Source organism: Euprymna scolopes, chromosome 19 (assembly GCF_053919585.1).
Source record: "Euprymna scolopes isolate OS-2025 chromosome 19, ASM5391958v1, whole genome shotgun sequence".
Classification (NCBI taxonomy): Eukaryota; Metazoa; Mollusca; class Cephalopoda; order Sepiida; family Sepiolidae; genus Euprymna; species Euprymna scolopes.
In genome coordinates, this window is record NC_136500.1 from 148,552,374 (window position 1) to 148,566,353 (window position 13,980).

Genomic DNA, 13,980 nt, shown 5'->3' on the forward strand with positions numbered 1-13,980 from the left:
AAAAATTGTTTCCGTATATATTTTTGTTTAATCTATAAAAGTGAACGTGTCTGTGTGTCCGTGTTTGTACATTTTCCTACGCAATAACTCTGTCAATTTTCAGATTACAGGCTCGAAATTTGATATACAGGGTACTGATATTTGGGAAATTCTTTATAATCCGTGTTCGGCCAGAAATTTTGCTGTTAAGGGGTCAAAGTTCAACGATTTGATCTTTGAGAACTCTACCAAACTCCTCCACCAATATTGGGTCTGAGCACTTGAAATTTTAGATACAGGTTCCTTGGACATGGATCTAACTTAATAACTTGATTTGTAGTCCCAAACAATAAATGTTAAGGGGTCATAATAGGAGTCAAAGTTTAAAAAATTGACTGCTTTTTTTTGCTCAACATATACCTCCAAACATCCGGGCAACGTCGGACTGAAATGCTAATATAATAATAAACATAAAATCAGCATTAATGAAAATATCATATTGAAGCATATTTTACAACCAGGCAATGCCGGATGGCCTGCTAGCATGAATATTGATATCACAATGATGAGAACAGTAGTTCAAATAATCCAAAGTATCAATCCTCATCTAAAAAATTCAAAAACGTATAAAGTATTAAATAAAATTTAGTTTTAAGTGACACTCTTTTGGAGGTTGAAGGCTCAATCCTTAGTGTGGGCGATATTAAGAATGCAATAACTCAAGACTTCTACCCAGTCATGGCTGACGAAATAATAGCATGTGACTCGGTGGATTAAATAAATGGTTCCGTTAAAAATTCTGTGTGGATTCCTGAGTCTGACAAAACAGATTTGAAGAAGGTCGGAGGTTATAACAGTTAAAACATTGTGAAAATGACACTCAAGACGAGAACAGTAGTGCGAATAATTCAAAGAATACAAGTTATCGAACATCATCTAAAAAGACCATCACAGTTTAGGCGAATTGTATATAGAGTTAATCACCATAAAAAATATGTGAAAATATTTCTTAGTTTAGGGATTGAGTTATAAAAATTATTCTAATTAGCTGGAACGTGTAATTAACTGAAAAACACTCATCATTCTCTTTCTCTGTCGCAGTTATATATATATACACATTATATATATATATATATATATATATATATATATAGTAATTACTAATTAGCTCTACCTACGTATTGAGCACTTTTGAAGTAAATACTTAAAGTTTACGCATAAATCTATACTTTCGTATATTAATTTTATGTGAGTAAATTAAGTAGTTATATATATATATATATATACACATATATGTATATATGTATATATATATATATATATTTAACTCACTTCTCTAACTATATTGATTCAACCACTTTCTAATATTTCTTAATATCTCTATAAGTATTTAGATAAAAGGGTGACTCTTTTATCTAGTTTACTGCAGGTTTCTTCTTCGTCTCCTTTTTCTTCTTCGTGTTGACTGAAGTAAATAATCCGTCACACCTCAACAAAGTACGTATGCATGGCTCGCCTTCTTCGAACAAACTCTGCCATTCTTCAATGACTTGCTTTTTATTCAGCCTAAGATCGTCTAATCTGCATACAAACATTGAGAATTTGCGTTAATTTGCATGATTGTTGAATGTCGCCTTTTTGGGTTTTTTATTGTTAACCAACTGGACTCTGCAAAACGTGCAGTCATATGGTGTATCGAAATCATTTTCACACTCACTACAAATTTCCATGATATTTAAATAGTGTCTGTACATACCACAGACACATCTGTAAATTAAAGGGACAAAATAATAAATCGTTTTACTTTCTATACTACAAATGACACAAGTGAGAAATTTCGTAACTGCACTACAATTTTCCTTACATTTAGTGTCTGTACACACCGCAGACACATCCGTAAATGAGATGGCTAAATAGAAATAAAACCTGAGCAGCTCCCTCGGCATTGTCTATTAGGGGCATCTCGTATGATTAGCAATAAACTAACACCTTTCTCAAGGAAAAAGCAAAACCTGGTAGGGTGGGCCACCTAGAATTGCACAATACCAGAGATATACTACAGTCAACAGGGAACATGCTATTTCAACAAAGACAAAGATTTTGTTGATTTTGGACAGAGGGAAAAAAATCCTCGGTTGCAAAATGATTGCTTTCGTGAAACTGATATTTTATTTTCATTCGCAACTTATCCCAGATTTTGACTGTCTGGCGATACCAACTACAAGTTGAAAAAAAGCACACTAACCATTACAATAAAGGTCAGGTCAAAAAAAAAAAAAAAATACACACTGATAGGGGGTGGAGGGTAATGTTGTTCATCCTGGGTGACAAAATAAAGAAAATATTTCACTTTCTATACTACCTATGACACAAGTTAATGAATTTCGCAACTGAATATGGTTCTTCTTGTTTTACTTACAAATTCTGGTCCTAAATTATTCAATTTTATGATTCTGCGTCCAATCAGCGTAATTTTGCCAAAGATTTTTGCCCGGTTAAGGACCTCCAACAAATGACGCCCAACTTCACCACTGAAGCCAACCACAAATGCTGAATAGTTTCGTTGACGAAACGCTGCAGTATTTCTCTCAGCAGTGTATGCAATTCTGTAAGATAAAAAGTTAAAACTATACTTCATGAAATGGTTGTTTCAAAAAAATGTTTATTTAAAACAATATTTATTTCAATCAAATGTTTATTTCAAACAATATTTATTTCATCAAATATTTATTTCAAACAATGTTTATTTAAAAAATGTTTATTTCAAACAATATATTTCAAACAATATTTAAAAAATGTTTATTTCAAACAATGTTTATTTCATCAAATATTTATTTCAAACAACATTTATTTCAAAAAAATGTTTATTTCAAACTGTTTATTTAAAAAATAATTATTTTAAACAATGTTTATTTCAAACAATGTTTATTTTAAAAAAATGTTTATTTAAAAAATGTTTATTGCAAACAATGTTTATTTAAAAAAAATGTTTATTTAAAAAAAAATGTTTATTTTAAACAATATATTTCAAACAATATTTAAAAAATGTTTATTTCAAACAATATTTATTTCATCAAATATTTATTTCAAACAATATTTATTTCAAAAAATGTTTATTTCAAACTATGTTTATTTCATCAAATGTTTATTTTTAAAAAACGTTGATTTCAAACAATGTTTATTTTAAAAATATGTTTATTTTAAAAAAACGTTTATTTAAAACAATCTTTAATTCTTCAAATGTTCATTAAAAAAAGTTTATTTCAAATAATTTTATTTCAAACAATCTTTATTTCATCAAATGTTTATTTCAATCAATTGTTTATTTTATCAATTGTTTATTTCATCAATTGTTTATTTCAATCAATTGTTTATTTCAATCAATTGTTTATTTCATCAATTGTTTATTTCATCAATTGTTTATTTCAATCAATTGTTTATTTCATCAATTGTTTATTTCAATCAAAAGTTTACTCCGAAAATGTTTATTTCATCAAAAGCATAAAAATTAACTTTTTTAACATTTGTTCAAACACGCAGCCAAACTACAACACAAACAGTTTTAGAAAATCAAACAAAAACAGAAAAACAAAACAAAATATGTTTCTGGATTTCTCAGAAGAAGAAGATCGATAATTCCAGTTATCTTAAATATTTTGACTTCTGCTCTCATATTGAGTATTATTTTCGCAACGTTTCAGTCAATACAACTTTTAGACTTCTTCAAGTGTATCTTGTCCAAGTCGGGAATCTGCACAGAATTTCGAGCAGAAACTTTTATTTAATCCACAGGATGACATGCTATCATTTAATTATTTAATTAATTATAATTAATAGATAAATTGTAGATGATTAGTAGGTACATATATTAGCGATGGGACGGTTACAATATTTTTCACGATTCTTATATAATTACCGACTTCGTACAAATTTCAGATTCCGATTCTTTATAAAACTGTAAATATCTAACTATAAAATGGTTATTTTGCCCCAATTACCATGAAAACATATCTTAACTGCATATATATTTTCTCAAATGTAAAAAACACACTTGTGGGAGAGGGTGATCTATAGATTTCATTTTTACGGGTAATTTAAAAATTTTAAAATATTTATTATTTTATTATTACTATCAGTAGTGGAAGATTTTTTTGAAAAAACAAAATCAAATAAAAAGATAATTAAAGGAATCGTTTTTGGCATCGGAAAATAGGCACAAATTTTTCCAATTCTGATACCAATTCCCCAAAAAGTTCCAATTGTTCTGATTCCAATTAATCGTCATATATATATATATATATATGCTTTTATATAAAAGTAACTTTTGTGTGTGTGTGTGTGTGTGTGTGTGTGTGTATGAGTCCATTCGTTATGGACTCAGAAATGGCTGGATCAATGTTTTTGAAATGTCATACAAATTTTCTTGATGTGTCTGGGAGTATTAATTTTTTAATTTTATTTCGGACTATTAGTCTCATCTTTATTAGTTATTGTTTTTGGATCTTTTTATTGGTTCACAACGTTTCAGCCAACTTCCTCTGGCCTTCGTTAGGTGGTAACCGCGACGGATAGGAACTTCGAATCTCCTAACTGCATTCTCAGCCATCACTGCCATTCGTAATTGTTGTCGTCTCACCATGTTTTTGACCAATTAACCTCTGGCACGCTTTGGGTGGGATTGAAACCGCTATCTTCAGACAATGTTCATCTGGAACCGTAGAGATTCAACGTCTCTATCAACTGCGCCACAGGCCCCGAAGGGCGATCAAGGTTGGATTCTTTGATCTTATAAATCCACGTTTATTTATTATCTGATCTTCCATAGTCGGGTCTGTACCGATTGGTATATATATATATATTATTCCTTAATTGGAATTCATTTTTTTTGAGATGAGTATTATATATTAATTTTTTTTTTTTTTAAATATATAATGCTCATCTAAAAAAAAATGAATTCCAATTAAGGAATAATATATATATATATGTGTCTGGGAGTGTTCTTATGTAGGCTTCGTATCGGAATATGTTTGATAAGTATCGAAAATTAATAATTTACAGCAGAAAAGTACCCACTCCCAAAGAAAAGCCCATGCTCAGGGATTACCAAACACAAACCAATTCCAAAGACCATGCCTCCGCCTATCACTACCCCCCCCCCCAATCCAAATGTAAGAATGTAAACTGATACATCTGTCTATCAAAAAAGCAACCAAAGCTGAACTCTCTAAAGACCCCACTACAAACCCCTTGAAACTCCTCTCCAAGCACTTATAAACTTACAGCATCCTTCCCCCTTCTTCCAGAGAATTCGGAAAGCTACCCCCTTCCCCTGCTCCTTCCACTTCAACCACTCCACACAGCACTACCTCAGCATCCCCCTGATAACTCGGCCATGGAAACCGAGACCCCACTATCCCAAAATAATGAAACAAAGCTCCTCATTTGAAACAAGAAAGGAAAAAAAACAATTTACTTCCCTGGTAAGGACATATGCTCACTGAGTGAGCCCCAATATAATACTATGACCCCACAAATTTCCCCTGCACTAAAAGGAGACTAACCATGATACACAAAAAAGTAGAACTAAAAGACTTGTGGCAAATGTTAGAAAAAACGGACAATTCATTTGAACTTTCTTCCCTGTTTGTTATTTTCAAAGATTCAGATATAAAAAATTTAAGAAAATGCTGTATTGGACTAGGGTTGTTGTTAAAATGCACCTATCACTGTATAAGGATAGCTAAATTAACCTATCCCTTGCATGCCGGCGGTATCTCCCGTGATGGCTCATAGACACTCCTATAGGCACTTAATCGATCAGGAGAACTATCGGCATGCTAATAACCACAATGTTTGTTTCTGATTCTTAACTCTAAAGCACCATTACGAACCGTAAGCTTGCCAGTGTAAATATCCAGGAGCTAAGGGGGCAACTCTCACAAATTTCGATTGAGTCTGGACCTGCAGCACTTTGGAGTGGATATCTGTTGTATACTAGAAACTCATCTTATTTCAGGTGACCATTTGGGTGTGTTGTCTAGAAGCTAGCGTGCTTACTCAGTATACTTTAATTCTCACTTTAGTTTCTTGGTTCGTTAAAAAGTATTGAAATGTGTTGTGTGAACCATGCAACATAGACCCAGAAGGAAGACGGTGCGTTCTAGATTTTACCATAAAAAGTAAGGCTTTTCAATTCCTCGGGGTTCATACACCTAATTGCCATGTAGAGCATGCTGTTTTTTCTTCGGCGGATCAAGCAGTTCATGAATACTTCCCAAGCAGTTATCTTAGCAGGAAACTGAAATGCAGTCCTAGATACCGATTTAGATCATTTTGAGTTACCTTCTAGCGGCTTTAACCTGAATCGGGATGCTATTTTATTTCATGAATTTGTCGATAAGTTTGATCTTATCGACAAATTCCAGAATGAAAAACCCCATGATTTAATATGGACTGGGACAGATAGGCATGGCTCCAATGTGGTACAACTTGTGAGTAATATTGACCGGTTCTTAGTTAGGCAAGTCCGCATACGAGGATTACACTGATTGTCAGATCAAGCGTCCTAAATTATGAGATGAAAACAATGAATGTCTGAACTCCAATCTCTGGTCCCCCCTCGCCAATCTTTCACGAAAAACACCCGTCTAGCTGAATCCACTGTCAAACATTTTCCCCACTCTTTATCTGTGTCTAAATCAAAACGTAGATTCCATGAACAAAGCTTCTTTCTTAGAACTGCACGCCTGTGAAACTCTGTTCCGTCTGCCTGCTTCCCACTTGACTACAACCTGGATGTCTACAAGTCCTACATAAACAAATTCCTAATGAACCGCCCCCTTAAGTAAACACTTCATTAAATCTCCACACTAACGTACTGTACTTGCAATAACCCTTATCCCTGAGTGGCTTCTGGGCCTTGATAAGTGGTGACCACCGTGTAAAAAAAAAAAAAAATCTCTTAGTAAATGAGTGTTGTCTCCCTCTGCACAATGACAAATTGTAAAACAGCATCCTGTTTTTATGGTGATTGACAGACGTATAGTATAAATTGTGGTGAAAGTAGGCACTAGCTGGGTGAGATTAGTTAGCAATAATTCGTAATGACCGGCTGCTCCGCATTCATCATGTTTGGCCTTGTGCCAAACGTTTCATAAAAATGTTATATTTCTATCGATAATAAATATTTTATTTCACGTAAAACTGTTATCAGTTGGGAAAAAGGACGAAAAGAGAAAATATGACGGCTACTTGGGGAAGAATCAAGCGAGTTGTGGAAGAGGAAAAATTCTCTTCAGTGCAACGCTGAGAGTTAAGAAGAATTCTGACTTTTTTCTCCTTTCTTCTTTCTCTATTTTCATGGTTGTTTTTGTTTTATGCCATATCAACCCTTTTTAGGTTATTTAATGCTGAATCCAATGATTTTGAAGAAATTTTTTTTAATAGAATATAGATGTTTTTTTTTTTTCAAGTCAGTTTCTATTTAACCCATAGTTGGGATCCTAACAGGTACTACCACTCCGGGTCAGAGTGGACCTGGGAGCTATGGCAATTAAAGGGTGGCTCCACACTCCCCAAAGCCTGCAAGCTGGGGCCTCGCTATTGGATATAGTTTAAGGTCATATCCAGATCTTCCTGATCTACATCAATGATCTCCCAAAACACATACTAAAATCTTTCGTTGACATCTATGCTGATGACATGACAATCTATGGCAACACATCAAAGGCCGTAAATGATGATGTTCTCTCTGATTCTCTCTCCTCTGATCTTGAGCGCGTGGTACAGTGGAGAAAGAAGTGGCTGGTTACCTTTAATGCATCTAAGACCAAGCTCCTATCTCTACATCATAAACGCTGTGATCCCAATCTGGCATCAATTGAAATGGATGGCTCTTGTCTAGGGGAGGCTCCATGTTTTGATAAGCTTCTGGGTTTGACCTTTACTCCTGATCTTAAATGGAACACATACATCAAGTCTGTGGCCAAGGTCGCTGGGAAAATGGTGGGATCCTTCTACTGCTCCAGAAGATATCTCACTAATGATGCAATTCTCTATCTATATAAGAGCCAAGTACGTCCAAAGATGGAGTAATGCTGCCACATCTGGGCGGGAGCTGCTAAAAACAGTCTATCCTGCCTTGACAGAGTACAAAATAGACTTCGTGGCTTGGTGGGTGATTCCCTTTTCTCTACCCTGCAACCTCTTTCCCACAGAAGAGACGTAGTGAGCCTGTCGTTGTTCTATCGTTATTTCCATGGCAAGTGCTCGTCTGAGCTCCATTCTTTGGTCCCTCCCTCGCCAATCTTTTTCAAAAAACACCAGACTAGCTGAAACCACCGTCAATAATTTTCCCCACTCCCTATCTGTGCCTAAAGCAAAACATAGATTCCATGAACAAAGCTTCTTTCTTAGAACTGCACGCCTGTGGAACTCTGTTCTGCTTGCCTGTTTCCCTCCCGACTTCAACCTGGATGTCTTCAAGTCCAACACAAACAAATTCCTGATGAACCGCCCCCCCTAAGTAATGACACCTTACCAATTCTCCAATACTATTGCTACACTATCCCTTTGATTACTGTACACACAATAACCCTTATCCCCGAGTGGCCATTGGGCCTTAATAAGTGGTGAACTCCATGTAAAAAAAAAAAAAAAAAAAAAAAAAGGACCTCTCTATTTTGAGAATAAGTCAACATTTTGTTGAACGCGAACACAACTTTTGACGTCGAAACAGTATACGTAACTAAGATAGAGATTATTTATATTACTTGTATTGATCGAACTATTGTTCTCATCTTGAGTGTTAATTGTGTAAAGTTTTGGTCTGATTAGCCTTCGACCGTCCTCAGGCGTATTGGTTGTTATTTGGAAAAGAAAGGAGAAATGTTACTCCTTTCTTTTCCAAATAACAACCGATATGGCTGAGGACGGTCGAAGGTTAATCAGACCGAAACTTTACACAATTAACACTCAAGATGAGAACAATAGTCCAATCAATACAGGTGATTAGCCCTCATCTCAAAAATGCACAACTAAAATAGAGATTTATTCCCGGAGATAAAAAGATTAAAGACAATCTGTCACAGATGCAGCAAAGAATTTTAAAATTTTTGGTAAAAAAGGTGTATGCGTTGTTTACACACCGTGCTATTTTTTTTTTTAGAAATGGTATTTTTTAAAACTTTACTGGCAACTCAGCATTCACCGTTAAATTGAAGACTTTTAAAGTTTTCAGGTATGCTGAAAACGAATATCACATTTAAATTTGGAGTAGACAAGAAGTTTTCTAGATATTAAGATCTTTATTATAAAATCTAATCTCTGATGTTTTCATTGGCGACCATGATTTTCCTCAACTGAACCAGTACTAATGCGCATACATATCACAAAACACTCCATCCCCATATTAAGAATGGCGACTAATAAAATTCATTAAATAATACATTGGAAAAAATGTCTTTATATCCAGAAAACTACTTGTCCGCCCCAAATTTGAATGTGATATTCGTTTTCAGCATACCCGAAAACTAAAAAAGTCGTCATTTTAAAGGTGAGTGTTGAGTTGCAGTTAAAGTAAAAATATATCAAATATCTTTCTAAAAAATAACATTACTTCAGTACGGCCTGTAAACTGCTCAAGTGCCTTAACAGGTGACTCGAAATTCGCAGGAAACGTTGTCAGATAATTAAAAAAAAATGCAGTTTTTTTTTTTTCTTTTTACACAGGCATCACCACATTATCAAGGCCAAGAGGCCACTTGAGGATAAGGGTTAAAGAGTGTACAGTAGAAATTGGACAATATAGTAATCAATTCGGTAAATTTGTTAACTTATATGGAACAGCTCATCAAGAACTTGTTTACGTTAGACTTGAAGACAACCATATTGTAGTCAGCCGGAAAGCAGAAGACAATTCCACAAGCTTGCAGTTCTAAGAAAGAAGCTTTGTTCATGGAATCTACGTTTAGGTTTAGGCACAGATAAAGAGTGGGGGGAATTATTGATAGTGGTTTCAGCTAGACGAGTGTTTCTTGTGAAAGTTTGGCGAGATTCGGAATTTTAACTCCTTGTTGTAAGGGAGGTTACTCTATTTTACTAAGAAGTGTAAAAAAAATTTTTTTTAACTACTTTAGTTAACAAAGTTTCATAACATTAAAATGTAAAATGCAACAATATTGTAATTTTTCTTAAACAAAGCATTCGAATACTTGTAAGAAAAAATCATTTTTTTCATCTTTAGTGAAATAGAATTACCTCCCTTAGAAAAATGAGTTAAGATTCCGAATAACCACGTTTGCTTACACTTATTTTTTGCATAAAATAATTCAATGTTATTGCTTTACTGTTGTTTTACTTTATGAAATTTTTATTCATATCATAATTAGCGGGGGGGGGGGCTTTGCTTGGTAAAGGTCGTAAAATACGCTTAAATATGATATTTTAATTTGTCCAGATTTTGTATATATTGTTATAGTGCCGTGATTTCAAAAGTAAAAAAAAAAAAAGTATTGGGTTGCTATCAGTTGGAATTGAAACCGAAACCAAAACTGTAGCATTCAAAGCTGATGACGTTACCACAATATACAAAATGTATAACAATTTTTTTTTTTTTTTCAATTTTCACCCCTTTTTGCCCCCTTAAAAACTATTTTAACCGGCTACAGACCCATAAAAGAAGGGTCCATAAAAAAAAAAACAATCATTTGAGACCGCTAGCGCGGCTCGGCTGCAACTTTTAGTTTCGGGTGAGATAGAGTTTGAAACTATGGAAACAGACACATAGCCTTTTAGGTAAATGTGACAATCGGAATACCCTGGCCAAATCACCGCTAAAAAAAAAAAAAAAAAAAAAAAAAAAAAAAAAAATCGAAATTTAAACACCGAAAACGAAATTTATTTATTCATTTTAGTTTAGGTATGCATTTATTAGAAAATATGTATTCCCCCTGTTATTATTTTAGTAAGAACGAATTCGTTATCTTTCTCACTAAAATGAAATAAAATTGTTAATTCTTTTTTTTCATATGTACTTGGATAAAATTCACTGAAAATAAAACGAAATAAATAACAAAAAACGAACACAATACTAAAACAGGGTGCTCATGCACTTACTGATCCGCGCTATTTTTTAAATCGTATTTCCAAGTTTAATTAAAATTTTATATGTGTTTTATTCAATTGCAAAGTTAAAGTACAGAATAGGTACAAAACACCCTCCCCTCCCCATGTTAAAATGATTTTTTTTAAATAACGTTATTATTTCAGCACGGATCAATAAGTGCACCGCACGCATGAGTACCCTAAAACAGTAAATAAAATAACCCAACACATGAAATTTCAATTGACGTGAAATATTTATATGTACTAAAAGGGTTTGTATTACTGTACACATAGATTCGATAAAATTGTCAATAAATAAATATATAACAAATGTTACTTTTCTGTCAATTGGATATATTTTTTGTGTTTTTATTCAATGTAACATGTTTATTCAGCTCGAAAAATATAGTTTCCCGATGTATTGGAAAATTTAAAATGGCAACCGACTCTCTCTTTAACACGGTAAGTTTGGGAAAAGGTGCTATAAACATAAAACTAGACAAAATACTGTTAGAAATTCGCTCAATATATGTTACCGTGACATAGGTTGACATATTCGGTGGGTTTTTTAATAGTATTTTGTCTAGTTTATTATTTATAACATCTTTTCCCAAACTTACCGTGTTAAAGAGAGAGTCGGGCGCCATTTTGAATTTTCCAATCCATCGGTAAACACTGTATGTTTTTCGAGCTGAATAAATATGTTATATTGAATAAAAACACAAAAAATATATCCAGTTTGGCAGAAAAGTAACTTATCTTGCCTTTGATAACATTTATTTGTTATATATTTGTTTTTTGACAACTTTATCGAATCTATGTGTACAGTAATACAAACCCCTAAAATAATAACAGGGAAAATGCATCTTTCCTGGTAATAATAAAAATAAATTTCGTTTCATTTCGGTTTCGGTGTTTAAGTTTGATGGTGGGTGCGGACGATTTTTGGCCAGGGTATTCCGATAGTCATATTAGCCGCCTAACACCAAAAAATATAATGGGATTGTAATTTTTGTTTTCATAAAAGAGAATTTTGAGTCAATTTTTACGACGTACCCCAGCGTATTATAAGCACCCCAAGCTCTACATGTTAAGAACGGCTTTCGGAATAAACACCCCACCTCAACCTAGAAAGCCGTTCTTAACATGGGGAGATTGGTGTGTTTATAATAGGGCACGTCGTAAAAATTGACCGAATTTTTTTTTATTTGACACCATTTGCCGTGGACTTCGAGTCGCCTGTTCTTCTGATCAACCAATATTTTTACTTTGTTATTTGAAATGTAATTTTGATGTCGTTTAAAGAGAATTTCACACTAAAAAAAAGAATACACAACGCATATCTTATATCATTATCGGGTTTCCATACATGAAAATAGATACCACTTTTTGCAAGTACTCGCGTTCGTAAAAACAGTTTTTCGCATTACCAATAACCACGAGATTAAAACGTAATAATATATTTTGTTAATATATATTAGAACAACTAAAAATGTTGATACGATGTTGTTTAAGTGTTGTTAAGTTGTAAATCTAAGCTCTTTTTTTTTTTTTACGGCGGCAAAAAAAAAATAAATGAATAAAAGATGAAGCGAGAAAGGATGGGGAGAAAGAGAAAGTCGGTTATTTTTGGGGATGATTTTTTTTGTGTGTATTTCTTTCTTTCTTACCTGCAATGGGTGTCTACATCTTCAATGCTTTCGTATTCCATATAAAGAAAAACACCTGAAAGGCTAAGGGCGACATAAATAAGGGCCAGAATGAACCCCGGTATGATTTCATGGCATTTAAACCATAACATGTTTGGACGAGTGAACTTAGCCTTACGCAATCAAGGGACGCAACTATGGCTGCCTTGATATATTATTCATTTAGAAGGGACACAATTTTTGATTCTCATCCAGAATTCAACCTAATATATATATATATATAAAATATATATATATATATATATATATATATATATATATATATATATAATTGCTACTTCTTGACAGAAGGTTGCCATCTCTTTCAGTTAAGCATTGTGCGTCTGTATGCACGTAGGTGACTTTTTAACCCAACTTTAGTCTTACATGAAAATACACATATGTGAGATAAAAAATTTCCTTCTTGTAAAGGTGATCGCATGATAATATTGTGAATCTTCGAATGTCGTGTCAGGCCACTTTTAGATTTGCAGATTAGAACCACAAATATGACAACTTAGCATTGCCAGTTGTGCTGTAGAAGCCTCCTCATAAGACTGTTGTTCCTGTCTTTGATTGTGTGATTTCAGATAATTTACAAAACCAGCTTTTGACAAAAGGTATCTGCCGCATACAGTGCACTTCAGTTCGTGTTGCAATTTCTCTGACATAATATTTTCGTCCTGCTTTCTAAAAACACGTTTTAAGACAGTAAGATCAACACGCTGCTCTTCAAAAATCTTACAATTTTGTCTGATGATTTTTCTCCACCATGATCGATCGTTCACTTGCGCTTCCCAATCATGTATATCCATTGTTGCGGGCCGGTCATCCGGAGACAATTGACCCAACAACAAACAAGGTAGATACGGGGAAAAAGTAAAACAGCAAAAAGGCAAAAAAGAATGACAGACACAGGTTGTTTGGTTAAAGACGAGGGTTCGCCTTTTATTTTTTTAAAGGAAGCAAAAAAAATCATATGATCTGGATGCTGGTCGCCTGGAAGGTCACACGTCACTGGAGGCTAAGGTCTGGAGGTCTGGAACAGGTACTCCAGACGTAGCGTCATTCAGGGTCTGGAACGATCAGCTGGACGTCAGGGCGATCCGGAACGGACGGTGGACACTGAGAACTCGGCGGTCAGTGTTAAGGAACTGACGACACCGAGAATGGAGGGATGGTGTTAAGGAACGGATGACACTGAGAACGG

General features: G+C 34.0%; 1 protein-coding gene across 1 annotated transcript in view; it reads right to left on the reverse strand.

Moving 5' to 3' along the window:
- LOC145240048 (protein HTATIP2-like) overlaps positions 1–12,965 on the reverse strand; it is a 41,880-nt gene extending 28,915 nt beyond the window's left edge. Inside the window, exons 1-2 of the mRNA XM_080103655.1 lie at positions 12,753–12,965; positions 2,399–2,585 (exon numbers count right to left, since the gene is read on the reverse strand). Coding sequence (XP_079959781.1) covers positions 2,399–2,585; positions 12,753–12,883 — 318 coding nt within the window. The 5' untranslated portion in view covers positions 12,884–12,965. The remainder of the gene's footprint in view (positions 1–2,398; positions 2,586–12,752) is intronic.
- Between the last annotated feature and the right edge of the window lie 1,015 nt (positions 12,966–13,980).